We start from the raw sequence: 26,232 nt of genomic DNA, 5'->3' as shown, positions 1-26,232 counted from the left end.
TCTCCTTATGTTTAACCTAAATCTGCCCTCTCCCCATCCCTTGGCCTCATTGCATCCTCCGGCTTTGTCAGTGCCATCCTTTGCTCCTGAATCCCCTGGCAAAGCCGCTCCACGTGTCACCTCATTGGGTTGCTCGAGGGGCACTGCTCGTTATTTTTTAGCACCTTCTCAGGGCAGGGATGGCTCAGCTCAAAGGCAGAGGAGCAGGAGTGATTCAGTGCCCGCGTTAAGCAGATTTACGAGGTTATTTCCCAAACAAAGGCTGTGCTGCCAAACCTCAGCCCTTCCACCAAAACAGCCCCAGTGGCAATCAACACATCCACACAACCCCTAACCCTCACCCTGACCCCAACCCTCTCCCCCTTGTTTCAGTGCTTTGGTGGGAGATGGGGTCTCCTCTGGCCCCACAGCTGTGAGATGAGCTCCTCCTTGGGCTGAACCAGCAGAAAAAAGGTCCTGGGGTTTTGCTGTTGCTGCTCATTTTCAGACAAACCAATGGAACTGCAGCCTTCCAAGAAATGCGTCCCTGGGATCCTGCCCAGCGGGCAAGAAAACAGCTCTGGAACATCACAGTGCGGAGGAGAGATTGAAAACAAGTGAGGAACGGGGGAAAATACAAAGGCTCTAAGTACATAAATACGGCGGGCAGAGGAGCCAGCACTTTGTGCTCCGCTTTTGATTTGTTGTTGTTGTTTTTAATCAGAGATTTGGGAACCGGCCACTATTTATAGCCCTCCCCTCATCCACAGCACTGATCCCTTCCAGATGCTGCAGGCTGGGGGGCAGAGCGGGGCTGTGGGGCTGCCCCATAGCGGCAATGGGGGGAGCACAGCGTGGCTCCTTCCTCCTAGGGAAGGAGGGCTGGTGTTGGTGGGCTTGGTGTTGGGACTGGGGAGGCTGAGAGGTCGCCATCTCCCCAATCCCAAAAAGAGCTCTGAGTTGTGGGGTGCCCGTGGCAGAGCTGACAGCGGGTTTCCTGCCCGTGGGGAGGATGCACGGTGATTCAGCAGCTGGTAGCCGGGCAGCGGGCAGCAAACAGCCCCAAACATTGCGGGGAGGCTGTGTGTGTCAGCAGGAGGAGGCAGCCGTGCTCTGACTGCACCCACAAGGGATGGATTTGAGGGATGTGCTTGGGGACAGTCCTTCCCTACGCTTACACGTCCTCCTCCGCCTTCCCCAAGGCACGGAGTGGGTTATTTTTGGCCTTTTCCAGCTATTTCGGGCTATGAGGCATATGGGTGTGGGAAGGGGAACACCGGGTGTGGGCAGGATGGAGGGCGAGTTGCTTCCCATTGCTCGGGGAGGGGACGATGAGGAGGAGCAGCCCATTTTGGGGATCTTCTCAGCTAAAACATGCCATGCGCAGGGCCCCAGGTGGGTCCCACTGCCTTGGGCTCCCTGCAGGCTTGGGATGCTTTTCCTGCTGACTGTACTTGTTGAGAAGTTTTCAAAAAGCCCCGATGGCACGAGCTTGTGGAGGCACGCGGGATGCCTGCGGCGTGATGGGAACATGGCCACGGGCACAGGGACTGCATGCCATTGGGAATGGGTATGGGAAAAATAGGTCGCTGGGCAGATCCTGCCTCCAGGCAGCCCCCGGATGACCCACTTTGGAGCTGAGCACGGCAGTCCCTCAATGTCACCGGCACCAGCCCTGCAGCCAGGATGGGCACAGCCACAGCACTGCCTCCGTCACGGCCGGGTAAACACCGCCTGCAAACGGCTCTGAGTCAGCAGCTGGCCACAAAAACACCCAAACATGGTAGCAGGGTGAGCGGCACGGCCCGGAGCATCCGTAGTCCTTCCTGGAAGGGCACGGAGAGCTGCAGACTCCGACATTCCCCCTGCAGGACTCGGCGCATTGCACGTGGCAAACGTCATCTGCATTGCAAACACCTGGAGAGGCACAGAGTGCTGTTAGGGGAACAAACAAGTGTTCTTCTGCACTGATGGCAGGGCTTCTTCTGTCCTTGCTGGGGGCTGTGGGGCATCCCAAGCCGGAGGCTCAGAGTTTGGGTTAGTTAGGCTGTTGGCTTTGCTTATAAATCATCACCAATAAAGAAATGAATAAAAGTGGAAATGGGAAGAAAGAAAACGTTCTGGTTTTGGAGTGCCTGGGGAGCGGGAAGCAGCAATGCAGGGTGGTGACACAGCATGCAGGGGGTGCTGGAGGGGTGCTGAGGGCTGGGGGCAGCTCCTGGAGGACAGCACCCACTTGGAGGGACACTGAGTGTAACTGCTGTGCTGGTCGCAGTGATGCCAGCCCTGGTGCAGTTCCAGCAAGCAGTAGCTGTTGTTGTTATGGTAACAACAATTATTGTCATCACAACGATCACAATAATTACCCCATCTTCCCAAGCTGGTGGCTTCATGTTTTGTCACTCAGGCTCTTTGTACATCCTGGTTTCTGTCCCATGACAACCAGCATAGAGACAACTGTCAGCGACTTCCCCAAAGCTCTGCCCACTCTGCTCCCCACACTGGCCCTCAGCATCTCTGACCCTTTGGCACGGGGAAGCTGAGCTGGAGCTCACGGGTTCTCAATGCATGGGAAGCTCAGAGCATCATCCCATCAGCATAGGTCTGTGCTCTGCATCCATCCTTCGCGCACAGGGCGCAGACATCGCATCCCTCGCGTCCCCACGTCACGCCACGCTCTGTCACCAGCCCATGCCGCATGGCCAACCCGCAGCAGGGATGCACAGAGCAGGAGGATGCTGAGCCCCATCCCTGCAGGTCTCCCAGCCAAATCCCTGCTGCTGGTTGGGGTAGCTGAGCCGGGAGGACTTTGATGTGCCACTCCACCGGCTGCTACAGCTGCTGGGCACAGCGGGATGGCACTGGGCGGCAGCTTCACAGGCACAGCACGGCTCTGCCTTGTTCTCATCCCCGTGTTACACAACACAGGTGGACGGGAGGGCAGGGAGAGCCAGGCGGCGGCGGCTGCAGAGCTGCTGCATGGCTGGAGCCCCGCGAGATTAATTGGGTTAATTGGGAGGAAGCCGGCAGCCGGCGCGCCGGCGGGTCCTGTGTGCTGGTGTGGGGTCAGCATGGGGTGGAGGTGCTCTGGGGACACTCCGAGATGCTCTGGGGATGCTCATGAGGAGAACTCCAGAGTGATACCCGTGCATCATTAGGAACTCCTAATGATGGGAGCTTCCCAGGATGGAACCCACTCTGCTTGCATCCCATTGATGCACCGCTGCAAAACGAGCACCCGTGGTGTCAGAGGGCAGGATGCCAGCCCCGCTTCTCTGCACACTTTGTGCAGTCCAAAGGTCTCCTCCTGGAGAATGAGTAACCCAGCCCAGCAGCACGCAATGCGCTGCAGTGGGGTTTGGGGGTCGGGCGCCTTTTGGGGCGGCTCTGGCTGGAGTAAGGTGAAGGAAAGGAGCTGCCTCCTGCGCTCCTGCACACCTCAGCCAAGTCCTCCCAGGCTCCTGCCTTTCCCACACTGATTTTCCCAGGGATTAACGCTGCTTCTAATGATCAATTAAATCAAATTGGCCGGGTCCCACAGGCCCCTAAATCCTGGCTAATCCCTGGCACTCGCATCGCTCATTCATTACGCCACGGTCCCTGGGGTGGAAGCGTCTGCACAGAGCCCGCACCGGAGCCCTGTGTGTCCCCTGGGGCACCGTCTGGACCTCAGGTCCCTGTTTGTCATCGAGCAATTTGCTCCGGTGTTATTTGCCTTTCCGTGCATCTCTCTTTCTGCTCAGGAATGAGGAAGTCGGCTTTCCTGGGCAGGTTTACAGCTCACAGCCCCTTATCTCCCCAAATAGAGCCCATTAACTCAGGCAGCGTTCAGGCAATCACGTCTCCCTGCACTTTTCTCCTCCTTCTGCTGTAAGCCGTGACCTTGCTCAGCATCCTTCCCTGCTTGCCTGTAATGCCAGCCCTCCCTCTGCCCTTGCTGGTTTAAACCACGGAAGAGGATTTTGCATGGAGCAGCCATTGGGGTGGCTTGTAGCCCCCCAGAATTCCCTCGGGTTGCCTTGGAGGCTCACTGTGGGCACTCAGGGCTTGCATCATGCACTGCTTTGGCTATGGCTGGGTTCCTGGCTTGCAGAGCCCCTTTTCTCTATCAGGGACCCCGCATACCCCCATGTTGGGTCAGGCTTCTGGCACTGATAGGGCAGGGTGGGAGGAGAAGGACCCTTCTCTGTTGTCAGCCCATCCTCATCTTCACTCCTATCCCATCCCCATTCATCCTACCTGGTCCCATCACCATTCCTGCTGCATCCCATCCCATCCTAACACCATCCCTCCTCTATCCCATCCCCATCACCATTTCATCCCCATCTCTATCCCGTTCCCATTCTAGCCCATCCCCTCTTCATCCCATTCCCATCACTGTCCCATCCCATCCCATCCCATCCCATCCCATCCATCCCATCCCATCCCATCCCATCCCATCCCATCCCCCATCCCATCCCTGTTGCAATCATCTGCCAAATCCACCACCCTCATCTCCATCACCTTCTCCATCCTCACCCCCAATCCCAATCCCCATCCACATCCCCTCTCTGTCCTCATCCCCTCCCCAACACCTTCCATCCCATTCCCATTCCCATTCCCATTCCCATTCCCATTCCCATTCCCATTCCCATCCCTTCCCCCACCCCACACCCCAGATGTGGGGCTGCCTGCACCATCTTTGTGCTTGGGGCACAGTTACCATGGGCCGTGCCAGCGTCCCCCCACGCTGGGAAAGCCCCGCTCAGCCCAGCAGCCGCTTCTGTTATTTTTACATTTTCAACAAATCGACCGTTTCTTAGAGACTTCCTGACGCAACACCTTAACCCTTTGCTGCCCAGACTGCAGCAATCCCATAGATCCCCACCATGGGGAGGGGGGTGACATGCGTGGCTGTCCCTAGGAAGGGAGAGTCCCTCGTCACACCCCACACTGCAAGGCGAGGGGACATCAGTCTTGGAGGAGCGGGTGATGCAGGGGGGGCCCTGCCAGCCACAGGGAGGGGTTTGTGGCTGCTCTGCCCGTGCCATTGGCTGTCCCAGTGTCACACCATGCTGCCAGTGCTCTGCCCATGGGGAGGGGGGGGAGGAAGGGAGGCATAGCTGGGAAAGTGGTTTTGGGGTGCACGGGCTGAGCGGGATGGGGGGGATCAGCCACTGCCCACTCACCCACCCATCCCCTGCAGAAGGGTGGGGGACAGAGGGAGTGGTGTGGTGACACTGAGCACCGTGCCCCATCCCTGCATCCCATCCACACATCCCAAATTCACTCCTGTATACAGAGACTGCCCTGCCTAGATATGCACACAGCAGGGGGAAACTTGCACACGCGCGTGCACCTGCAGGGCTGCGGCACTGCCCAGAGTGGGGTCCCAGCCCTGGGATGGGGTGGGGAGCAGGGAGAGGACGGACACCTCATCAGTGTTCCGTGGGTCTGTGTTTTGGTGTTTACCAGCGTTTCCTTGGCACCAACCGTCGCCAGCCCCGCTGTGACTCATGTCAGATTGGTTTTGCACCGCCCTCACCGCAGTGAGGACTGAAGCCACGGCAAAAGGCGGCAGGATGCGGTCGGCACGGCACAAATCCCACGGTACACCCCCAGAGGAGGGTGCTGCACCCATCCCGCTATGCTGCATCCATCCCAAACCCCATCCCTGCCAGCCGCATGGCATCCACAGCCCCAGGGATGTTCACATCCATCACAGCTCTCTCTCTCATATTGTATTTCAGGGTGGTCCGATCTTGTGCTACAAGATGCCATGGCATCAACAGTGGAGGAGTGCAGCCCCCTGCATGACCCCCAGCACATCCCTGCACACATGGGGACACTGAGACCTGCAGGATCTGCTCACCTTCCCCCCCCATAGGATGCAGGGTGCTGCTCCCATCTCCAAAATCCCACATGAGCCCATCCAGGGGTCTGACCCAAACACAAGGAGCAGCACCATGAAACCTAAAGGCTTGGCAGCAACTGGGGCACAGCAGCCCCATCCCACCCCCCAGTCTCAATCCATATCGCCCCATCCCCCCGATGGCCCCCTCCCCACCACCAGACATAGCACAGGGGCAGGTGCTTCTATAAAAAAGTAGACTTTATTGCAATTTCTAGCTAAAAATGTACACAACCACATCATCGCTCCAACCGTCCGACGTCTGCAGGGACGTCCCGTCACCTGGGGGGGAGCGCCGCACCCATCGCTGCCATCCCCCATTTCGGGGCAGTTTTGGGGCCTCTGGCCACCCAGTTCCCCCAGTTCCACCCTACTGCCATTCCAGTCTCCTCTCAAATCCTGCCCAGGAGGGCACAGCCAGCCTGCAGCATCCCGCCGGCACCGCATAGACACAGCTACAGAAACACCTCAACTACAGTCAAACAAGGTTTGCTTGGTTTGTTTTTTTTTTTTGGTTGTTGTTCTCTCTTTCTTTCCTTGTAATCCCCACGCCGACGTGCGTGCAACCACGACAGCTGCTCAAGTCCAGGTTTGGGTTGCTCCCCCCACCCCCCACAACGCTGGGGCTCGGCGCGCTCCTTCCAGCCGCATCCCCATGGACAGCACTACGGGGTCTCGGCGAGCTCTGCCCCACACACTGCAGGGAGGGCAGACAGGTGGGGGTCAGCCACCGGCATCTCCCGGAGGGACGAGCATCCCGGCACCGGGCTCCGGCAGTCCTCTGCGCCAAGGCAGAAAAACTTGGCTTATTTTGGTATCGTTGCAGGAGATGAAGTAGAAAGAGTTCCGTGGCTCTGCCCACCCCAAGGACAGAGCCACTTTACACCGCAGAGCCCCCCGAGTGCTGGGCCGGGGGGGCAGCCCCCGGGTTCTGCTCCTGGGGGTGCAACACCTCGGATGGGAGCCGTGACTGGAACTTCTCCAGCTGCTCGGGGCTGGCCAGGGTCTTCAGGAGGCTGTTCTCACGCTCCAGCTGCGAGTTCTTCTCCAGCAGTTCCTTAATCTGCTCCTTCAGCACTTCCACCTCCTCCCGCACAGCGTACATCAGGTGGTTTTTCACCAGGTCCTGCGTTGGGGGGGGAAGGATGGGGACCGTTGGTGGGATGCTCATGGAGCTGCCCCATCCCTCCCTGCACCCTGCTGCCCCCCACCCCCAAGGCACCCCCCCCTCCATCACCCCTACTGATCCATCACCTCCCTCCTCGGGGTGCAGAGGCAGCCTGCAATTCCCTATCACCCCCAGGGCCTCACTCAATCCCCAAGACCCCCGAAGGGTCCCACCCCCCCCCCATTCCCCCTTCATCTCCCCCTGTTTCTCTGCGCACTGCGGCGCAGACGGAGCCAATGAGCACTGCCAGCTGCAGGCAGACAAAGGAGCCGCTCTGCCCAGCAACAGGCTGGGGAGCAGGGGGACCCCTATGCTGGGCACGGCACCTCCGGGGAGCAGGGACCCCACCCCCCACAAACCCCTAAAGATGACAGAAGGCTGCGGCTCACCATTGCCTGCTCGATCTTGTTGTCAATGGCCACCACGCTGGCTCCGGAGGCACTGGAATAAAGCAGGCAAGGTGCACGTTAGCTCAAGTCCCCGAGATCTGTGCAGTGGGGCGCGTCCCCTGACCCCCCTCCATCAACGGCGCAGCAAGCAGAGAGCCCCCCCTGCATGGGGGCAACGAATAAAGCTCATCTCTTAATGGGATGGAACACAGAAAGTGCCATTCCCATAGAGGGCAACGCACTGCGCTCCCCACTTCACGGGGTCAATGCTCCACGCTGCCCCGTTTCGGAGGAGCAATAAATACCGGGATGGGAGCCCAGGGGCTGCCCCTACCTGTTATCCAGCTTCACGGAGACCACGTCCCCCCCGAGCAAAGAGGAGAAGAAGGAGATGGAGAAGTTGTGCAGCTGATAGACAGCCACCTCCATGGGGGATTGGTACACGCCGGTGCTCATGGCTGCGCGGATGGATGCTGAGAGCTGCGGGTCCGGAGCGCACTGCGGGGCCCGGCTCCACGCCCTGGCTTATATGGGCGGCGGGCGGGGACACGGGAGGGGAGTTGGGGGGGAGAGGGGGCCGCCCCCAGCGCCGCAGCGCCGCTCCCGGTAATGTTGAGCGCTGCCCGCTAATTGCCCGCTAATTGCGCGGGGTCCTCCATGCGCCCGGCGCTCCTCCCCCGATTCGTGCTGCGCCCCCGAACGTGGGGCGCTGAGGGGTTTGGGAGGGGAGAGTGGGGTGGGCCCCGAGTTTGGGGTGGCTGTGGGGTGTGGGGCTCAGTGTGGGGTAGGGAGAAAGGGTGTGCGGAGGGAAAGGGGTGTGCTAACCCAAGGAAAGTGCAGAGTGAAAGGGGCACCGATTGGAAGAGCGTGCAAAAAGAGATGTACAAAATAAGGGGTGTGCAGAGGGGAAAGGGGCGCACGAAACGAAACAAACGAAAGGTGCGCAAAGTGAAAAGCGGGGAGCAAAGCGAAACGGAGAGCGAAACGAAACCCAGAGAGCGCAAAACAACGCGTCCTCGGGCGGCGAACCGAGATCGGCTCGGAACAAAACAACGAGAGGAAAAAAAAAAAAAAAAAAAAAAAAAAAGCACAACAGAAACGGGAGCGAACAACAACCCCGAGAGCAAAACAACCCCCGGGCGCAAAACAACCCGCGGCCGCCCCGCCTCTTCCCCCTCCCCCCGCCCTTGCGTAACCCCGCAGTGCTGCTTGGAGGGGGGGAGGGCAGCCCCCTCCCGTGGTCGGGCTCGGGGCTGCAGGGCTGCGGGACCCCCCCCCGGCTCTCCATGGGATCCTGGGGGGCACAGAGGGTGCAAGCGTCGAGCAGCACCGTGTTTGTGCTGCATGTGGGGCACCCTAAAGCCGTGGGGGGGGGAAGGAGGGGTTGTTGCTACCCTAAAGCTATGGGTGGCAATGATTCCCCCCCTCGCCCACCCTGCTGGGCTAGCATTGCCCCCCTGCCTTGCTCCCTGTCCCCACCCGGAGCTTATTGCTGCCCTCTGGACCCAACGGGACTTTGTCACGTTGCTGGGTGCTCTGTGGAATACCCCTCCAAAAAAAGCCCCACTGATGTTTGGGGCTGGTGCCATGGCCGTGCCCTCCGAGTGGGGAGGGGTGCACCCAAACCCTACCTGAGTCTTCTGAGGGTGGGATGGGCGAGGAGATTGCCCACCCACCCACGGAGGGGGCAAACACGGGGATCCCTTTCTCCCGGTCGAGAGGTGGCACTTTGCCCTGTGCCGGCCCCATCCTGACCCCCGCGGAGCCCCTGGACCCCCAGAGCCCCACTCACCAGTCCCTCCTCCTGAAGAGGCTGGGGGAGTATGGCGGGGGTGCGGCCATGCCCCTCTGTGTCCCTTCTGTGTCCCCTCTGCACCCCGCAGCTCTCCAAGGGCACAGCCAGAGCACTGGCCGCATCTCGGGGCCGCAGGGAGGGGACATGGGCACGGGGTAGGGACGCCGGGGGGTGACCTCAGCCACGCTCAATTGTCCCTTTCAGAGCCCGGAGTGTCACCCGGGGCGGCGGGCGGGTGAAAGGCGCTCTGTGTGTGCAGGGTGACAGCCCTGAGATGCCACCAGGCGGGCAGGACGAGCTCAGTGGCACCGTGCTGGGGTCCCCATGCAGCAGGAGCCCACCCAGCCCGGTGTACTCGTGGCACCAGGTGCCAGAGCACCGAGGGATGTGTGCACACAGCTTTGTGCCTCCCAAGCTGCAGCGCATGGGGAATCTCACGGCAGCTCCACGCAAAGCCCTGCACCTGCTGGTGGTGTTATGGGGCGCACACACACGCCGGGGTGCAGCTTGCAACCCATGCACACCCCGCACACGCCCCCATGGCATGCACACGTGTGCATTCCCACACACCTTGGCACTTTGCATGCACACACCTGCACGCACACGCTTGTGTGTGCACACCCTGCAAGCACACGTGTGCCCACGGATGCATCTTGCAGGCACGTTGCACGGCGAGTGCCACTCGCGGCAGTCCCGGAGCCCTTTGGCTGTTCCGTGCCCCCTCTGGCCCTCCTGCTCTCTCCCAAGGCCTCAGCTCAATGGGAGGAAGGCCCTGTAAAGGGTCGGAGCCGTGGGAAACGCTCGCTGCCGGCCTTGGGGAGGCCACCGAGTGCTGCAGGAGCAGTGCCAAGCAGACCTCCAGCTCCAGGCGCGCAGCAAAGCTTGCACGCACGCAGAGAGGAACCCCTGGCCCCAGCCCCACACTATGCCCCTGTCCCCAGGACTTTGGGGCTCACACACCCCTCCACCCATCACGTGGCACGCAGCACAACCCCTGGGGGCGTGCACACTCTGCTGGCGGCTCCTCCAAACCCCAAACCCAGGCGCCTCACAGCAATGGGGCCGCAGCGCTTTGCAGCGGGGGAACCCCAGCACCGAAGTGCCACACCCGGGGGTACCCCCCTCTGCCTTGGGGAGGCCGTGCTGGGTGCGGGGGGGGCTGGCAGGCTCCCCGCTCCAGCTGTAGGGCGGCCTGCTTCCTCTGATAAAGGGACTTGGCCGTACTCCCAGTTCCCGGCTCGCTGGCGTGCGAGCGCGCAGCCCCGCTGAGAGCCGCGATTTTCCTTTTTCTCTCCAACTTTGTCACCGGGACCCCGTCCCACACCCCGCCCCACTGCGCCCTGCTAGCATCAGTTTGGGGATGCAGGGATGGAGAGCACGTGGATGGGAGGCGTGCGGGAGCGGCCGGCTCGTTAATTGGAAAGCAGCTCGTTAGGATAAGGAGAGGATACGGGTTGGGAAGCAGCGCGTGGGCACCCTATGCAGCGACACCCCACAACCCAGGAAACACAGCATCCTTCCCAATCCAGGCTTGGCATCCCTGACGGGACCCAAAAGCAGACAGACGGACGGATGATGCACAGACAGCACAGCACTGAGGTCAGGGGCTGAGCTCCGAGGTCAGGCTGGGTCAGGCGCTTTGGGGCTGGTTATTAATACCCCACCTGGCCTTTGGGAAGCACGCCGGGCATTTGGAACGGGATGCAGCGCTGCAGCCCCCCCCCCCTGCTGACATTTCAGAACAATAACAACGCTGAGGGCACGGGGCCGTGCGGGGCGTGCAGCTGTCACCCTGCTGCTGTGCCCCATGGGTCTGGGCACCGCTGTGCCACCGCCTGGGGACGGCCTCAGAGAGTGCCTGAAACCCCGTGCCACACCTCCATCCAAACTCTAATTCCCAACCCTAAAGCCAATCCTAAAACTAACCCCAACCCTAATACCAACTCCTAACCTGAGCCCTAAACCAGCCCCAACTCCAACCCTAAGACCAACCCCCAAACTAACCCTAACCCCAGCCACAGACCTAACCTTAACCCCAACTCTCATCCTAACAACAGCCCCAACTCCAACCCTCATCCCGATCCCAACCGTAACTGTAAACCTAACTCCAACCCTCACCATAAATCCCAAACCTCACCTGAACCCTTACACCCATTCTTAACCCTAAACTCAACCCCAGCCCTATCCCTCTCCTTTTCCCTCACCCTATTCCTCACCCTGTCCTGAACTGCTGCCCCATAGGACTGAGGTTGGGCTGCCGGCCCCACAGGAGCTGCCTTGTTGGTGTTGAGAGTTGATGACCTCTGGGGTCTTCTCCACCCTAAGTGCCTCCATGATTCCATGGGAACTCTTTCAGGATCTGCATCACACCTCAAAACCGGTGCTGGGGGGCCCCTGGCTCCCCCCCCCCACAGGTCTAAATACAACCTCAGACAGAGGGTGACAAACTCCTGTCCCCATGCCAGCAGCACAGATAAATATAGCTCACTGCTCATCGGCGGGGCACGGCCATGGGGTGAGCACAGCCCTCCTGTTCCCCTGCCCCACAACCAGTGGGGCCATGATGCTCAGAGCCCAGTGACCCCTTCTTTCGGGGGCTCCCACGCAGTTCAGCCCCGGCTCGCAGCCCCACGCCCACCCGCTGTCCCCTGCTCAAAGCCCTCTTGTCACTGCAGCCCACGCGCTGCAGGAATGCGTTCTGCGAAGCCACCCCTCTGGGTTCTGCATGGCAGGGACTGGGACGAGCAGTGCTGTGCCATAGATACCACCTCCTGCCCCCTGAGTGGGGTTGGGATTAACGTTGGGATCGAGGTTAGGGTTAAGGAGAAGGTTAGGGTTAGTTTGGGGGTTAGTCTTAGGGTTAGGGCTGGAGTTGGTCTCAGGGTGGGGTTTAGTGCTAAGGTGAGGGGTTAGCATTGTTAGGGGGCAGTTTGGGGGTTGAGTTTAGGGTTAGGAGTTGGGATTGGTTTTAGCCTCAGGAGTTCCTATGGCAAGAGCACGGAGCATCCCTCCTGCATCCCTGCAGAGAGCACGCAGCTGGGGGGAAACCCCTCAAACCAGGCTGGGGATGCCGAGGGTGGACTTTATTGAGCCCCCTAACGTGAGCTTGTCCCCACTGCACGCTGCCCCATCATCCACACTGCCTCCTCCTGCAGGTGTCCATGGGCCACCGTGGCCACTGAGTGCAGTGCCAGCAGTGCCATACCCCCATGGGCTGCGTTATCGGGGTGTTCCCCGGCACCACAGCCCTCACCCCATCCACAATCGCCTCCCGCCTTACCTGACGCATTCCCCAGGAGGAGAAAGTTCAGGTTGGAGCAAAACAACAGTGGGTGCAGGTGTGGGCACTGTGGGGAGGGACGCAGGAGGGGGGGCAGATTGGGGCAGCGTGGGGCACCGACCCCAGAGTGGCCACACCATAACCACAGGCACCGCTTTCGTGGGTGCACAGCTTCAGTCTCCAGCACGCATGGGGGGACATTGTCACCTCCCTCCCCGTGTCCCCTCCCTCCCTCCCTGCCTGTCCGCATCACACTACGCACGCGGGGAACTCTCGGCTTCTCTCCCCCATTTCCCCCCATGGGGCGTGCAGAGATGCTCTGGCGGGCAGCCCGGCTCCTCCTCTCCCACCTGAGCGTCGGCCCCGCGTTATGCAAGGGCTGCGGGAGCCGTGGGGAGAGGTCACGCAGGTGCCACGTGCGGGGCCATGTGCCCCCACGCAGCGCTATTTTGGGGACACCGACGGGAGCGCCCGATGGGGGCTGTGCGGGGGATGGGGAACGGCTCCAGAGAGGGGCTTCCCACGTCCCACCGACCCGTAGGAGGCTGCAGGTGGCACCGCCCCAACTGACAGCCGTCCGTGTCCCCGTCCCTCCGGGCACGGCGGGGACGAGCGCGGGGTCCGGGGAGCGCGGCACGCAGCCGGCAGCGGAGCGCGGCCCCGCAGCAGCGGGCACCCACCTGTGGAAGAGCAGCAGGATGGAAAGCAGCGTCTGGTCGATGTTCCTGTTGCAGATGCCCTGGTTGAAGAGGTAGCAGGGGTCCCGCACGACGGGCTCCAGCGAGTCCTGGCGCATGATGGAGCTCAGCTTGGCGGCGTTCAGGTTCTCTCCCTCCAGCTGCTCCCGCAGCTGCCGGAAGCCGCTGGCGGTGGGGCTGCCCGGGTTGTTGTTCTCTCCCCCCCCGGCCCCCACCAGGTCCAGGCAGCAGTTGCAGCAATCCAACCCCACGGGCGAGCGGCACTGCTCGCCGGCCGACGAGGACATCCCGGGGCCGAGCGCCGCGCGCAGCCGCCCGGCCCCGCTCCTCCCGGCTCCGCTCCGGTTCCGCTCCCGCTTCGGCGAACGGCGGCCCCGAGCGCCCGGCCCCGCTCCCCGCCCCGCACCGCCGCCCCACCCCGGGGAGCCCGCCCCGCCGGCACCCGCTGCGGGCAGCCCGGCACCGCCCCATGGCAGCGCCCGGAGCTGCGGAGCTCCCTCCGAGCGGACGGCTGGCGCCGAGCCCGCTGTCCCAATGGCTCCCGCCGCTGGGTCAGCCCCGGGGTTATCAGCAACCCACCCCCCCCCCCCCAGCCGGGCGCCCACCGCCCCGTGCGGCACACACTGCCGGTCCCAGCCCTGCCGCGCTGCCCTGCTGCACCGCTGCACTCACTGCTCCATTGGCAGCCGATCCCACACGGGCACCCGCTGCCCTACTGGTGCCCAGTGCCCCACTGAGCACCTACTGCCCTGCTGGCACCCCCTGCCCCATTGGCACTCACTGCTCTGTTGGCACTCAGTGCCCTATAGGTACCCGCTGCCCCACTGGCACCAAGGTCCCACTCTGTGCCTCCTGGGATGGCCGTGACATCAGCCCCACTGGGTGTCCCGTTGGTGCCCCACTGAGCACCTGTTACCCCATAGGCACCCAAGGCTCCACTGGAACCCAAAATCACACTTTGTGCCCCCTGGGGTGGCCGTGACATCGCCCCTGAAGCTCAGGGCAAAGCCCCAGAGGGTTTTGGGAAAGAGAAGCTCCCAGAAGGGCAGAGCACCCTCAGTATGTGGGGCTGTAGGATTGGGCAAGGGGAAACAGACAGAGGGAGGAAAGGTGATTTTGGAACATAGTGGGAGCATCTGCCAGGGCAGCGAGCTGTGAGGTGCAAGGAACCAATGGGAAATGTCCCAGTAGTTGTGGTTAGCATGGGATGGGATGCTCAATGCTGGGAAGGGGAATGGGGAGTGGGCAGGAGGAGAAGGCACGAGAGGCAGCCCTGCATGCAGGGGGTGGTGGGCAGAGATAAGGGCAGATAACGTGGGTCAGAACCCAGCTGGAACCCAGAGCAAGGTGGTACAGAATGGGTGCTGCTGGGGGAAGGCAGAAACACTCCATCAGCTCTCCTGGTTCCCTTTTTGGAGAGGAGGAAGAGGTTTCATGTGAGGGTGAAGCACTCTCCACCCCACAAGAACCCGTGGCACCAGGCTGCCATGGGCATCTGCGACACAGCTCTGCTCTGGGGCCTTGTGCTGCCCCACAAGTGGCCGTGGGTGCCTGGGGGGGTGGGGGGAGGGGGGGGGTGATGGAGGCTGCTGCCATCCCGTGGGCACAGCGGGGCAGGGCACAGCACTGACACCTGCCAGACACCACGTGCCACCTGTCCCCAAGGGTGCCAGCTGCTGTCCCTGTGTCAGGGCTGTGATGTGAGGCTAAGAATACCCGGTGCTGTCACAGCTCTGACATTTCCCGGTGCCACCCCCTCTCCAACCCGCCGGGCACAGTGCATCTGCTGCCCGATGTCACTGCAGGGACAGGGGACAGTGGGCTGTGAGGACGTGTGTGGCACAGTCAGACATAGGGGTGGCAGCCCCTGTTGCCACGTCCCTGGTGTCATCAGTGTGCCCCATGCTTGTGGCTCCTGCAGGACATCAGTGCGGGTACCACGGCGCTGACCCCAATATCCCCAAGAGCTGGAGCCACGTGCCAAGGCACACGGACTGTGCCCAGGGATGGGGCTTCCCAGAGCCACTCGGTGTGGGGCAGCGTATGGGGCAGCAACACCAGCTCTCAGCCCTTTGCATGGGCCCCCAGCTCCCCTTTTTGCTCCCCCCCATCGCAGAGCGCTGACCCCCAAGCTGTGTTTCCCCATGGCTGCCCCACAGCGGGTGGCTCTGGGGACGGCCGCTCGCTGCCAGCCCCACAGCTGCCACTTGCATAACGGTGAGTCACGCCGCATGCTGCGCGTGCCTTCCGCGCCGTGCAACGCTCCAGCAAACAAATCCCTCCGAGTGCCCGGCGGGGCCCTGGTGCAGGATGGGGGATGGATTCCTTGGGGTGTGCCATGGGCTGCTCGTCAAGTCCATGGTTGCAATTAGACGCATTGTGCTGTCGTGCTAATTGCTTTCCTCCGAGATGGAGAGGAGGTGGCGACTCGCCCTGCAGGGGTTGCTCCTCTTCCCGTGCTCAAAATGATTCAAGATGATCAGTTTTTTTTCTTTCTGGCCTTCGTTCTCTGTCTGTGATGTGTCCCTGTGCACAATGCCACCCTCCCACCTGCTGTAGGAATGTCACCACGTCCCCTCCCTGGGTTGCAGGAACCCAACAGGGTGTGTGGGATGTGCCGGAGGAGGGATGGTGTGGGGCATCAGTGGGGCAGGATGTGGGGCATGGTGTGGTACACCGTGGGTGTGGTTGGGATGTGGGGAAGATGGGGTGATGGAAGTGACATAGGGGATGGGATGATGGAAGTGACATAGGGGATGGGATGATGGAGGGGCATGGTGGGGATGCGGGATGGGACATGGTGGAGAAATGATGTGGGTGGGGTGCAGGAGGGGATGTGGTGGGGGTGCAGGAGGGGATGGAGAGGATGGAGGGGACATGGTGGGGATGGGGATGATGGAAGGGACATGGGGGGCATGGTGGAAGGGACATGATGGGGACATGGTGGTTGGAGGAAGTTGGTGGCCCTGCCTGTGGCATGGGGGGTTGTAACTTGATAATCCTTAGGGTTCTATGATTTTATGATTCTATGGTCGGGATGTGATGATGGAGGGGACGTTGTGGGGATGGGGATGCAGTGGGCATGGTGCATGAGAAATGCTGGGGACACAGTGGGGACACACTGGGGCTGCACCTCCCACGTCCCCAGCACAGCACAGCAGGCGGTGGGGACACATGGTGGCACTTCCCCTCCTCATCCTCTCCTCTCCGTGGGGCTCCTCTGTGCCACACACAGCTCAGGCAGTCGCAGTGGGTACCCGGAGCATCACTGTGGTGGCATTTGGGAGAACACCCACACGGCCAGCAGGAGGTGTGTGCCCCCCTGGGGTTCTGCCGGCTGCAGCTCCATCCCCACAAAGCGCCCGCGGTGGAGGTGGCTCCTTCCCCTTCCTATCGGAAGTTGGATATATCGAGGAGGCAGAAAGGCACCTCCGTGGTGATGGCTCCTAATTCCGTCTCTAATTAGCACCGGTGCCGCTCCGCCCGGCTGTGTGCTGCTCTCACCCCCCCCCCCCCCCCCCCGACGCGCTCACTTCAGTGACCGCAGAGATTAGGGCTTTATTAAGACGTACGAAGTCGCATTACGCTCAATTGAGCGCGGAAACTCTTTTAATTGGGCTGAACGCTCGCCCGGTCGGTGCCAAAACCAACGGGCAGAGCGTCGCTCTTGCTGAGATTTGCCACGGCCGTTGTGGGCGGCCGGGACGAGCCGCGAGCACGTGCACCTTGCACGGCACACGCGTGCACAGCCACGTGCACCACTTGCACACCCACCCGCAGGAGCCGCGCCCGTGCTCCCTTGCACGCTCCCGTGCACGCCCAGTGCGTGTGCGCACACACGCGCAGATGCGGACACGGGCGCGCTCGCACCTCCGCGCACTACGCGCTCCCACACGTGTGCCTGCAGCAGCCGCGGGGTGGCAGCAAGGCCCCGGCGCTGGCACTGCTGGCACTGCGCTGGGAGGGAAGGGTTGGTGCGCTCACGGTTCGTGCGCTCACGGTTCGTGCGCGGCCCCCAAAACGCCGCCGAGGAACCCAGCGCACGGGCGCAGCGCGGTGAGCGTCCGGCAGCCCGGCGCAGAGCGGGCAGGGAGCGGAGCGGCACGCAGAGCTGCTCGGCGCAACGCTGGGATGCGGTGGGAATAGGAAAACCGTCACAGATAGTTTACGGGTGAGACAAAAGTCGGGGATGGTTGTAGGTTTGACGTGATGGTGATGAACTTGCTGCTGTGTCGTGCAGGTAGAACGATGCCCTTTGGGTCTCGGCGCGCTGCTGCAGAGCCGTTGTTGGGTTTAAAGCCCCCAGTGCCCCCGTGCCCAGCGTGGCCGTGGAGAGGTGGGGCTGCGCTCCGTTGCTGCGCGCTCCACGTGCCCGCCCCAAAGCCGCCGAGGCAGGAGGAGGATGGGAGGCCCTGGGGTGGGAGGTGTTGGATGCGCTGCTGAGCCCCCCCGCGGGGCTCTCTGGGGACACCTCCGGTGCCACACGGGGACAGCGCAGAGCTGGGGACGTGGTGACAGCTCCTTGTGCCCCAACCCCTCCAGCTTGGTTCCAGCACAGCTTTTAATTAAATCTTCATGAAACACCCATTTGAGATGCTTAATTTCAAGTGAGAGCTAATTAATTTTATGGGCCTTGGCCGCGTCTGCGTTATTTCTGAACTGGTGCCCAGGATGGGGCGGTCAGAACGCAGTGCCGACGCTCAGGAGCTGCTGGATGCTTGTGTCTGGGAATGCTGCAGGTCGGTGTGTGGGGCTCCCCTGGGCCTCCAGCATCGCTCCCCACCTTGGGATGCTCGGTTTGGGGTCAGACGGTGGCAGTGCAAGGCTGGGATCCCAGACCGTTGCACCCATGCCAAAGCACTGGGTCCATTCCACACTCATGTCCCTACTCTCAGGTGTTTGCCCCCAGATGGACCTTGCTACCCCATTTTGGAGCAGAATGGTGGCCAAATCTTTGCTTTTCAGTGATGGCATTTGGAGCTGGGGCAGTTTGGCTGTTCCTTTGGAATTCTGCTGGTGTTGCTCATGCAACCCCAATGTTCACCACCCAAAGGGACGCAGCCAAGCACAGGGATGGAGCCATTCCGTGGCTGCTCCTGGTGGCACAGGACCCCAGTGGGGGGCACCGCTTTGGCTGGAGCAGCCCCAGGTTCCCTCTCCAGAGCCCAGCAGACCTACAGGCTCCTGCTGCACTGCTGCCCGTAAAGGGCTTGGTATTAAACCCTGATTGAAAACATGAATCACCTCTCTAATTAAACAGAGCTGTTCTGTGCCAGGAAATCTCTCCCTGTCAGGATATTTGTTTTCAAAGGGGAATAAATCTCGGGCAAAGCTGAAGATTGGCTCCAGGACCCTTTATCGCGGAGCGGCGGTGATTAATCCTGCGCACCCTGGCACCAGAGACAGAATAAAATTAATAATAAATATGTATTTATAAGCTGCAGCAAGGCTGGAAGTGCCCAAACGTCCCCAAGAGCAGCGTTATCATGCTGTAACCAAGCTTGCTTTGGCTTGCACCCCACAGCTGTTGTAGGATCAGCCCTCCCTGGGTACGCAGTACCCACAGGGGCACCCACACCCTGCGCATCCTATAGCAGCTCTCCTGGCTTTGCTGGAGAGGGGGAATGTGAGGAATATTGCAGTGTTCCGATTAATTGCAAGTGCGAGGGCTGCGTGCATGAATCTTTAATTAGCTACATCCCTCATGAATATGCACGGTATGCAAATGCAGAGGGAAGGAGCCGGGAGTGGAGCGGGGGTGTGAAGGCAGAGCTGGAGCCGGCAGCCCCCGTATGGGGGACCCTATGGGAGCAGGGCTGAAGGAGCCAATGGGCCTCAGCTCGTCCCACTGATCCCAGCTCTGCTCAGGCTGGGTGCCCTCGCTCTCTCGGATGCCACTCCTTTCATTATTTTTGACAGCTCATCTCATTTGTACGCAGTTTCCCAGCGCTGAATATCTGCACACCGGGTTCGTTTGCCTTGCGCTCTGCTGTGAGAACAGTAATTGCACTGCAGTCCCTATTGAAGGACCTCCAAACGAGCCCAGAGCGACAGCTTTCCTGGGGGGTTTTGGACAAGTTTCTCCAGGCATCATCATTTGTGTCTGAGGACGTTATCTCTGCATCTCTCTCCGCCTGTCGGCGCTGACAGGGCACCCTCAGATCCGGGTGCAGGAGCTGAAGCCTGATGCTGTCATTCCCCACCTGACATTTGCTGCTCCTCTCATCCCAGCCAACTGCTCCCCACCATCGCCACGGCTGGGGGCCTTCCCCTGCAGGCAGGCAGACCTGCCTTGCTTCGCCCTGCTCACATGTTCTGTGGACAGAGGAGATATTTGGTGCCTCGGTGCACAGCACATCTCCATATCCCGTTGCAGCTTGAGGCAGAGAGGTGCTGTGAGATGCTGCTCTTGCTCCAGCACCTCGTGGAGTGCAACTCCCTTGCAAGACTGGAGTGAGCAGGGCTTGCTGACACGTGGGCTCCATCCTAGAGCCACCCGTGGGGCAGGAGGGCAGCCCAATCAGCAAGGCAAAGCACACCTGGAGCCCCTGTGTTCCCAGTTAGGTGCTACGGCTGGGGTCTGAGAGATGACCTCATCTGTATGATCAGCAACACCTGCCCACTGGTAACCAGGACAGCTCAATAGAGAGCATAAATGAGTAGCATGAGGTGGGAGTTACTGCTGCCCACCCCTGGGAGCAGATGCATTCGTTCTGAGGTTGCAGCTCAGCAGGTGGGATGGAACTTGGGGAGGTCACCTGGAGGTGTTCAGAACTGTGGGGATGTGGCATAGAGGGATGTGGTGATGGACATGGTGGGGTGTGCTGGGCTGGGGATCTGAGAGGGCTTTTCCAGCTGGAATGATTCTATGGCTGATGGAGGTTGTCCAAGAGCTGGAGAGCTGTGTGCCGTGGCCCCATGGCACACAGCACCATCCAAACACACCGTTTGCAGAATCAGTATGTTTGCAGCATGGATGGGAAATGAAAAGGGCACCCTTGGCCCCCAGCAGCACCGTGCCATCCTGCAAATGTCTTCCAGAGCTTTTGTTCAGATCAGGGCTGAGTGCTGCAGCAGGGCAAGGTGGGCTGTGTGCAGAGAGATAGCAAGCACTGTGCTGTTTCCTGGGCAGCAGGGAGTAGAAGTGTCCCAGGGGCAGATTTCAGCAGGCGTACCCTGCAGCATCCCCTCTGCTTCCTTACGGCAGGTCCCAGCGGCTGGGATTGCCATGGCATTGTCGTGGGATGGTCATGTTTTCATGTAGAGGAGAGGGGGCAGCACCCAAAACACCCCACAGCCATCACACGCTCTGCACAGCTGTGGGTTTGTTGGAGCTGTGAGCCAGCTGGGTGCTTCCCATTGCAAACTGGGCAAACTGGGAAAGAGTCTCCTACCACATCCCTGTGCTCCTTTTGCCCGTGGGATTTTGCAAAGCTAAACGAGGGGGGTTAGCCAAGCTCTCCCACGGGTGCTGATGTGCCGCATGTACGCATGGTGATGGGAGCTTTCTGGGCACACATGGCTGAGGTTGGCACTACTTCCCCTCCTGCTCCTTACAAACACACTGAGCTCTCAGGAGGGCTCAACACATTTCCAACCTGCTAACAAGGACTTTTTCCCCTGCTGCAGTTTAAAACTCCATCCTTTTGCAATCAGCAGCAGAGAGGCGTTGCAGCTGTGGGCTGCCCGGGGTGTTCCCTGAATGCAGACCTCGCTCTGCACCCCACAAAAGCAGCAAACTGCAGAGCCCTCATCTCACAGCACTGTGGGGATTCATTGCAGGGGTTGACACACTGTGACACAGAGCAAGCCTACCTTTCATGCTTTATTTTGTAGAGAAAAACGCACTGGCAGCACCAGGAAGGTGTTTAATTGCGCCCTGTGATTGCAAGTTTTATAACCCCAAATCGGGATGTAGTGTATTTAATTCAATTAAGTGCTATAAACCTCCCGTTATCCCCATCAGATGTTAACGAACCCTGGAACGTACAGCCTGCTTGATTTGCAGCTCCTGCAGCACCGAGCTGCCGTCATTTATACGTTTCTCAGCTGTTTTCAAACAGAACAGATTTTTATTACTCTTTGGCCACCTGCCCAGAATCGGTTACAATTTGGGGAGGGGGGAATGAGAAGACAGAAATTCCTCTTTCTCTTCTTCTCCCCTTTGCCACAAAGGGATTCTGAACGGTGTGGAAAACGAACCAAGTGCCACAGCAAAGCAAACGGGGCCGAGCTGTTGGAGGGGCCCTGTGAACCGACACCATCGGTCCCCCTGGGGGTGGCGATGCTGCGTCTAAAGGCGCCGGGAGCCGCGCGTCCCACCCACCAGGGAGCGGCCCTTCCGTGGGGCTGGAGATGGGCAGGAGTGCTGCAGGAATATGGCAGGAGATGCGGCGAAGGACAAACCCTACAGAAAGCCGAGAGGAGTCCGGGACCTTGGAGAAGTCTCCCGGTCCTTTGTGCGGAGGAACGCGGCTCCGGTGCGCGGAGCGGCTGCGCAAGGAGAGCCGGCTGTGCTGCTCCTCCAAAGCACAACGCTTTGCCCGCGCTGCCTGAAGACACTGCCGTCCTCATCGTCTAACCTGGTTATTTCAGGCGCTTTTTTTTTTGCCTTTTTTTCTTTTCTTCATTTTCTTTTTTTCCTGGGTGATGCTTTGAGTCCAGCCTGCTCCGTCTCCAGGCCGAGCGTTGTCACGCAATGCGTTCACAGCGCAGTGCAGAGCTGCCAGGGGAGGATCGGGGCTGGAGGGAGAAGATGCAAAACTTGGAAGATGATTTCCTATGCGAGCTCTTTGCTTTCTTTTTGTTTTCAGCCTCCCCGAGGCTTTTCAGCTCACAAATCTGTGTGCTCTGCTGGCAGCCGTGCTGACCGGCGCTGTCACATCGATGCTGCACATCGCACCGCGTCCTGCTGACAGCAGCCGTCCCATTCCAGCCTACTTTAGGGACATCTCCTACATAGCAGCTGAGTGTGCTGGATGGGAACGTCGAGGACTGCTGGGAGCAGATGGGTTTTGTCCTGAGGTCTGGGCTAGGAATAGTGCTGTGGAGTGAAATGCTTTGGCAGAGCTCAGTGAGGAGCACGGGATGCGCTGAGCAGAAGAAGGAGCAGCAGGGAGCGCAGCTCTGCTGACACTCTGCCCTTCTCCCCACCTGGAGCTCCCAGGTCTTCCTGCAGCTTCCCAACCCCTGTGTCCCACTGTGCCATTCCTGTATGCCCCAGCAGCTCTGTGTCCCGAGCAGAGCCCTTCTGTGGGCACCCTTCATCAAACAGAAGAGGTTTCAAAGTGCCACTCCTCTGTCCAAGGATGAAAGAGCCTCACTGCCTGCGCTCTCCCCAGCAATTAACTGCCAAAGCCACTCATGCTTTCGTGAGTTCTCCTCATTAAAGAGCACACGGCTCAGTGCTGGGGGCTGGCTAGCAACGAGAGCGTCCTACCACCACCCTTACCACTGTCTGAAGGCTCTTGGAAGGGACTTGTTGCCATTTGTCCTGCCCATCGCTCCCTAAGGAGACAGAGAATGGAGCCATGCTCAAGGGTGTACCGTAGGAAATTGGCCTATGGAGCAGGAGGCAGCCGTGGCACCGGCACATCCATCTGTGGAAGGAGAAAGGAGAAATCAGCAGCATATCCTGCTGGCTGCAGAGCTTCCCATCGGGGTTTTCTCGAAGCCGCCGAACGCAAGAAAGTGTCACCAAGTGGGCAACGTGTGTGGCAGATGGTGGGAGCCCTGGGTCGCAAGCTGTCATGGCTTCCTGAAGTGGGAAAAGAAAATATTTTTGCCTTTGCAAGTAATTTCACACCTTGTGAAGGAAATCAGCAGGCGGGACGGGAGAGCAGGGCACGTCCACCTGGGAGCTGTTGGTTGTAATCCCAGCTCTGCTGATCAGCCCCAAAAATCTGCTAGCTCTGGAGGTAGCATTAAATCAGGGTGTTTTTTTTTATTATTATTTTTTATTTTTTATTTTTTATTTTTTTGTTTTTTTTTTTTTTTTTTTTAAGAAAATAGAAAAGAATACACAATGTGCTCACCCAAACCCAAAGCCACGTTGGTAGCACGGCTTCTGTTGGTACCAAGATCCTTTGCACCCCTCCATTCAGGGATGCTCAGGGGCAGGGTGTGAGCTCCCACCATCTTTTCCCTTTTTGCTCTGCAGAGATTTCACCCCCGAGATGCTGCAGCTAAAGGGCATCAGCAGCATTCCCAACAGCAACTGCAGCTGATGGGCATTCATTGCCACATGGCCAGCACGAGCCACCCGCACCACCTGCCCCACGCATCTCCCCATGGTCCCTTCTGGAGGCCGGCTGCTATTTATGGCTGTATCACAGACATGAGAACATTTGGGCTCGCTCCTCCACGCAAGCAAAACCCAAAGTTTTCTTTTAATCTCTGTGTGCAGAACGAATGCTGGCTCACCGCTCTATTTTTAGCTTCCCTGTAACGAGCGGCGAGAGGAGCAGCATGTTGATGAAGAGGGTTATTGCATGGCACTTCCCAGCATCTCTGTGCTTGGGGGGCTGCAGCTGCTGCTTTCCACCTCACCACCACCCCGCCAGCTCAGGGCTGCCAAAGGGGCTGGGGAGGCACTGAGATCTGTTGGTTCCCAGCAGTGGGGTCTTTTGGGGCAGAGAGAGCCCATCGTGGCAGGGTGTTGGTGGGTATGTTTGGTTTCTCTTTGGCCTTAGAATCGTAGAGTCATTAAGGTTGGAGAAGACCTCTCAGATCACCGCGTCCAACCCCAACCCACCTCGCTGTGCCCACTGACCTCATCCCTCAGTGCCACGATGTGCTGTTGCTTTGACTTGGAGGATTGAGCTCATGATATGAAATCCCTAATGGGAGAGTGAAGAGGAGCTCCAGGATGGGAAGGAAGTGCTCCGTGCCATAGTGTTGGCAATTGTCCTGGAGGGAGATGTGATGGGGGACTCTTCCTGGATGCAAGGAAGGGCAGCGTTCTTTGTGATGTGCTGCAAGAGGAGGAATGAGCCTGACCCAGATACATGAAATAACATGGTCCTTGGCAAAGCACCGCAGCAGGGGGGATTTTGCATTCATCAGAAACCCAATTCACAAACAGATGCACATGGACACAACGGCTTCATCACAACCAAATCCAAGTTCCGGAGCCACCAAAGCCACCTTCCCTGTTCCACCAGCAGCCACCTCCATCCAAGTCCTGATGCGATGGGTCCCAGTTGAACGCCTCATCTCCCACTGCCATGGGCTTGTGCCACACCACGCTGCCAAGGTTGTGTTGAGTCCCTCTGCCACTGGGAATGATGGCAGCTGTGGGTTTCTCCTCCAGTGCTCTGCATTAGCCGAAGCCTAGACAAGTCTGCTGGGTGCTTTCCCTGAGCCCCAGAGCTGCCAGCATGGCCCTGGCAGCAGGGAGGTCTCTGATCCCCGTGCCATGTGTGGGACATGCTGGGACAGAGCCTGTCTGGCAGCTGTGGGGCTCCAGGTTCCTGGGCACAGCCTCATGTCCCCACCCTATAGTGGGAAACGTGGGCAGCCAGCAGTGAGCACGCAGCATGCAAAACATGAGCCAGGGAATATCGGGGAAGCCAGGCCAAGAGCAGTGTGGGATGTGAGAGGAATTTGTGTTCCCACCCACAGCTCGCAGCCTGCTGCAGCAGGGATGTCCTGGGTTTCTTCCACGCCTGATCCCAGGGCAGTGGGGCTTCATGGAGCTCCACGTCCTGTCCAGGGAGCAGAGGTCTGCCTGCTTTTCTCCTGGAAGACCATCACAAGGAGGTGAGAGCGCCTTGCCTGGGGAGAGGAGCAGGCAGAGGGCGCGTTTCTATCAAATCATAGAATCACAGGATCAGTAGGGTTGGAAAGAGCACTGAGGTCATCTAGTCCAACCACCAACCCGCCCCACCATGCCCACGGTCACCAGCATCTCCAGCAGCAAACTGGATGGCCACCAGTCCAGTGGGGACCTACTTGAGAGGTGGGACACTCGGTGCATGCAACCAGGGCAGGGCAGGACGAGGAGGAAATGAGCAGCCCCAAAGCTTGTGCGCCCTTAGGGATCATCACCCAGCTGTCCCCAAGGCGTTCCTCAACTCAGTGTGAAGATGTGGGGCTATGCTTGATCCGACGCAGGATCAGGGCCCAGGAAGGAGCATCCTGTGGGGGTCCTGCATCCCTCGGAGCTGTGACAGCTGGAAACCATTGGGATGGTTAACATGGGGACTTCTGGAGGAGCACTGCTTTGGTGAAGCCATGCAGAGGTGCAGCTGAGGGCTTGCTGAGTGCACACCTGCCCACGCAGGGCTGAGCTGGGCTGAGCTCCCCGAGGGCTCCGCTGCCTTAATCTGGAGTGAAAAGGTCGAGGCTTGCTGGGCTCCATTTTTCACCCTGTCCTCTCCCGACCCACAACAGTGCTCTGCAGTGACGGAGAGGAAAACCTTTTGTAGAGCAAGAAGCCCCAGGAGCTCCCCATCCCCAATTGCCCCACAGAGCTCAGCCTGTCCAAATAATTCCACTTCCCCCTTTAAAACTTTTCATCATTTCTCCCCCCTCGATGAGTTGATGTCAACCTTCCCCTGCAGGCAGGTTTGGACTTTTCATAGAACCATAGAAAACAATTGTAGAATCCTTATTAGAGTTGGAAGGGATCTTTTCTTTCTAACCAGGCGAATCAATTAGCGCTCACAGGCGGTCGCTAATAACCACCACGCTCACGTTGCCCTCCGGCTGGCCAGCTTGAGGCTGATGCTGGGCACTGGGCAGCATGTTTGAGAGCTGGAAGAATGAAGCACAACCATGTGGTTGTGAACTGGGGGCAGTGCCAAGCAGGTGCTGGCAGCTGCAGGCACACAGCGTGCGCATCCATGGTGCGCAGGGGTGGGATGTGGATGCAGCCGTGTGGATGCAAAGCAGAAAGCAAGATGCTCCAGCACTGCAAAGCGTGAGCAGAAGAGCACTTCTCTGCTCCAATATGGCACCCATTGGGAATGGAGTTTGCAGGGAGTGCTCCAGCAGGCGCCTGCATGCCGGGTCCCACAGGCTGCGCTAATTG

The 26,232-nt window shown here is 59.7% G+C and overlaps 1 protein-coding gene and 1 long non-coding RNA gene across 3 annotated transcripts; one reads left to right on the top strand and one right to left on the bottom strand.

Moving 5' to 3' along the window:
- Window positions 1-6,052: 6,052 nt before the first annotated feature.
- On the bottom strand, window positions 6,053-13,604 carry TSC22D3 (TSC22 domain family member 3). 2 transcript variants are annotated; one of them, XM_085230660.1, is made up of 3 exons: window positions 13,182-13,604; window positions 7,427-7,478; window positions 6,053-6,995 (listed from the first exon to the last, which is right to left on the bottom strand). In XM_085230660.1, the coding sequence occupies exons 1-3, from the start codon at window positions 13,484-13,486 to the stop codon at window positions 6,750-6,752; spliced, it is 603 nt and encodes a 200-aa protein (XP_085086786.1). In that variant the 5' UTR covers window positions 13,487-13,604; the 3' UTR covers window positions 6,053-6,749. The 2 variants fall into 2 exon arrangements, with proteins under 2 accessions (XP_085086786.1, XP_085086787.1); XM_085230661.1 differs by lacking the exon at window positions 13,182-13,604 and adding an exon at window positions 7,761-7,965.
- Window positions 13,605-16,781: 3,177 nt separating this feature from the next.
- On the top strand, window positions 16,782-17,784 carry LOC146543763 (uncharacterized). The gene is made up of 2 exons (XR_014885031.1): window positions 16,782-17,370; window positions 17,440-17,784. It is a non-coding gene; the product is annotated as an uncharacterized LOC146543763 (long non-coding RNA).
- Window positions 17,785-26,232: the final 8,448 nt, after the last annotated feature.

Source organism: Meleagris gallopavo, chromosome 9, assembly GCF_905368555.1.
Source record: "Meleagris gallopavo chromosome 9, MGAL_WU_HG_1.1, whole genome shotgun sequence".
Lineage (NCBI taxonomy): Eukaryota > Metazoa > Chordata > Aves > Galliformes > Phasianidae > Meleagris > Meleagris gallopavo.
The sequence above is the reverse complement of the archived record's forward strand: the minus strand, read 5'-3'. Positions and strand labels throughout refer to the sequence as shown.

Coding starts and splice junctions, on each gene's coding strand:
- TSC22D3 (XM_085230660.1), bottom strand. CDS start 13,486: ATGTCCTCGTCGGCCGGCGAGCAGTGCCGCTCGCCCGTGGGGTTGGAT. Junction 7,479..13,181: donor ATCCTGCTGCTCTTCCACAG/GTGGGTGCCCGC, acceptor GCTTTATTCCAG/TGCCTCCGGAGCCAGCGTGG. Junction 6,996..7,426: donor ACAAGATCGAGCAGGCAATG/GTGAGCCGCAGC, acceptor CCCCCAACGCAG/GACCTGGTGAAAAACCACCT.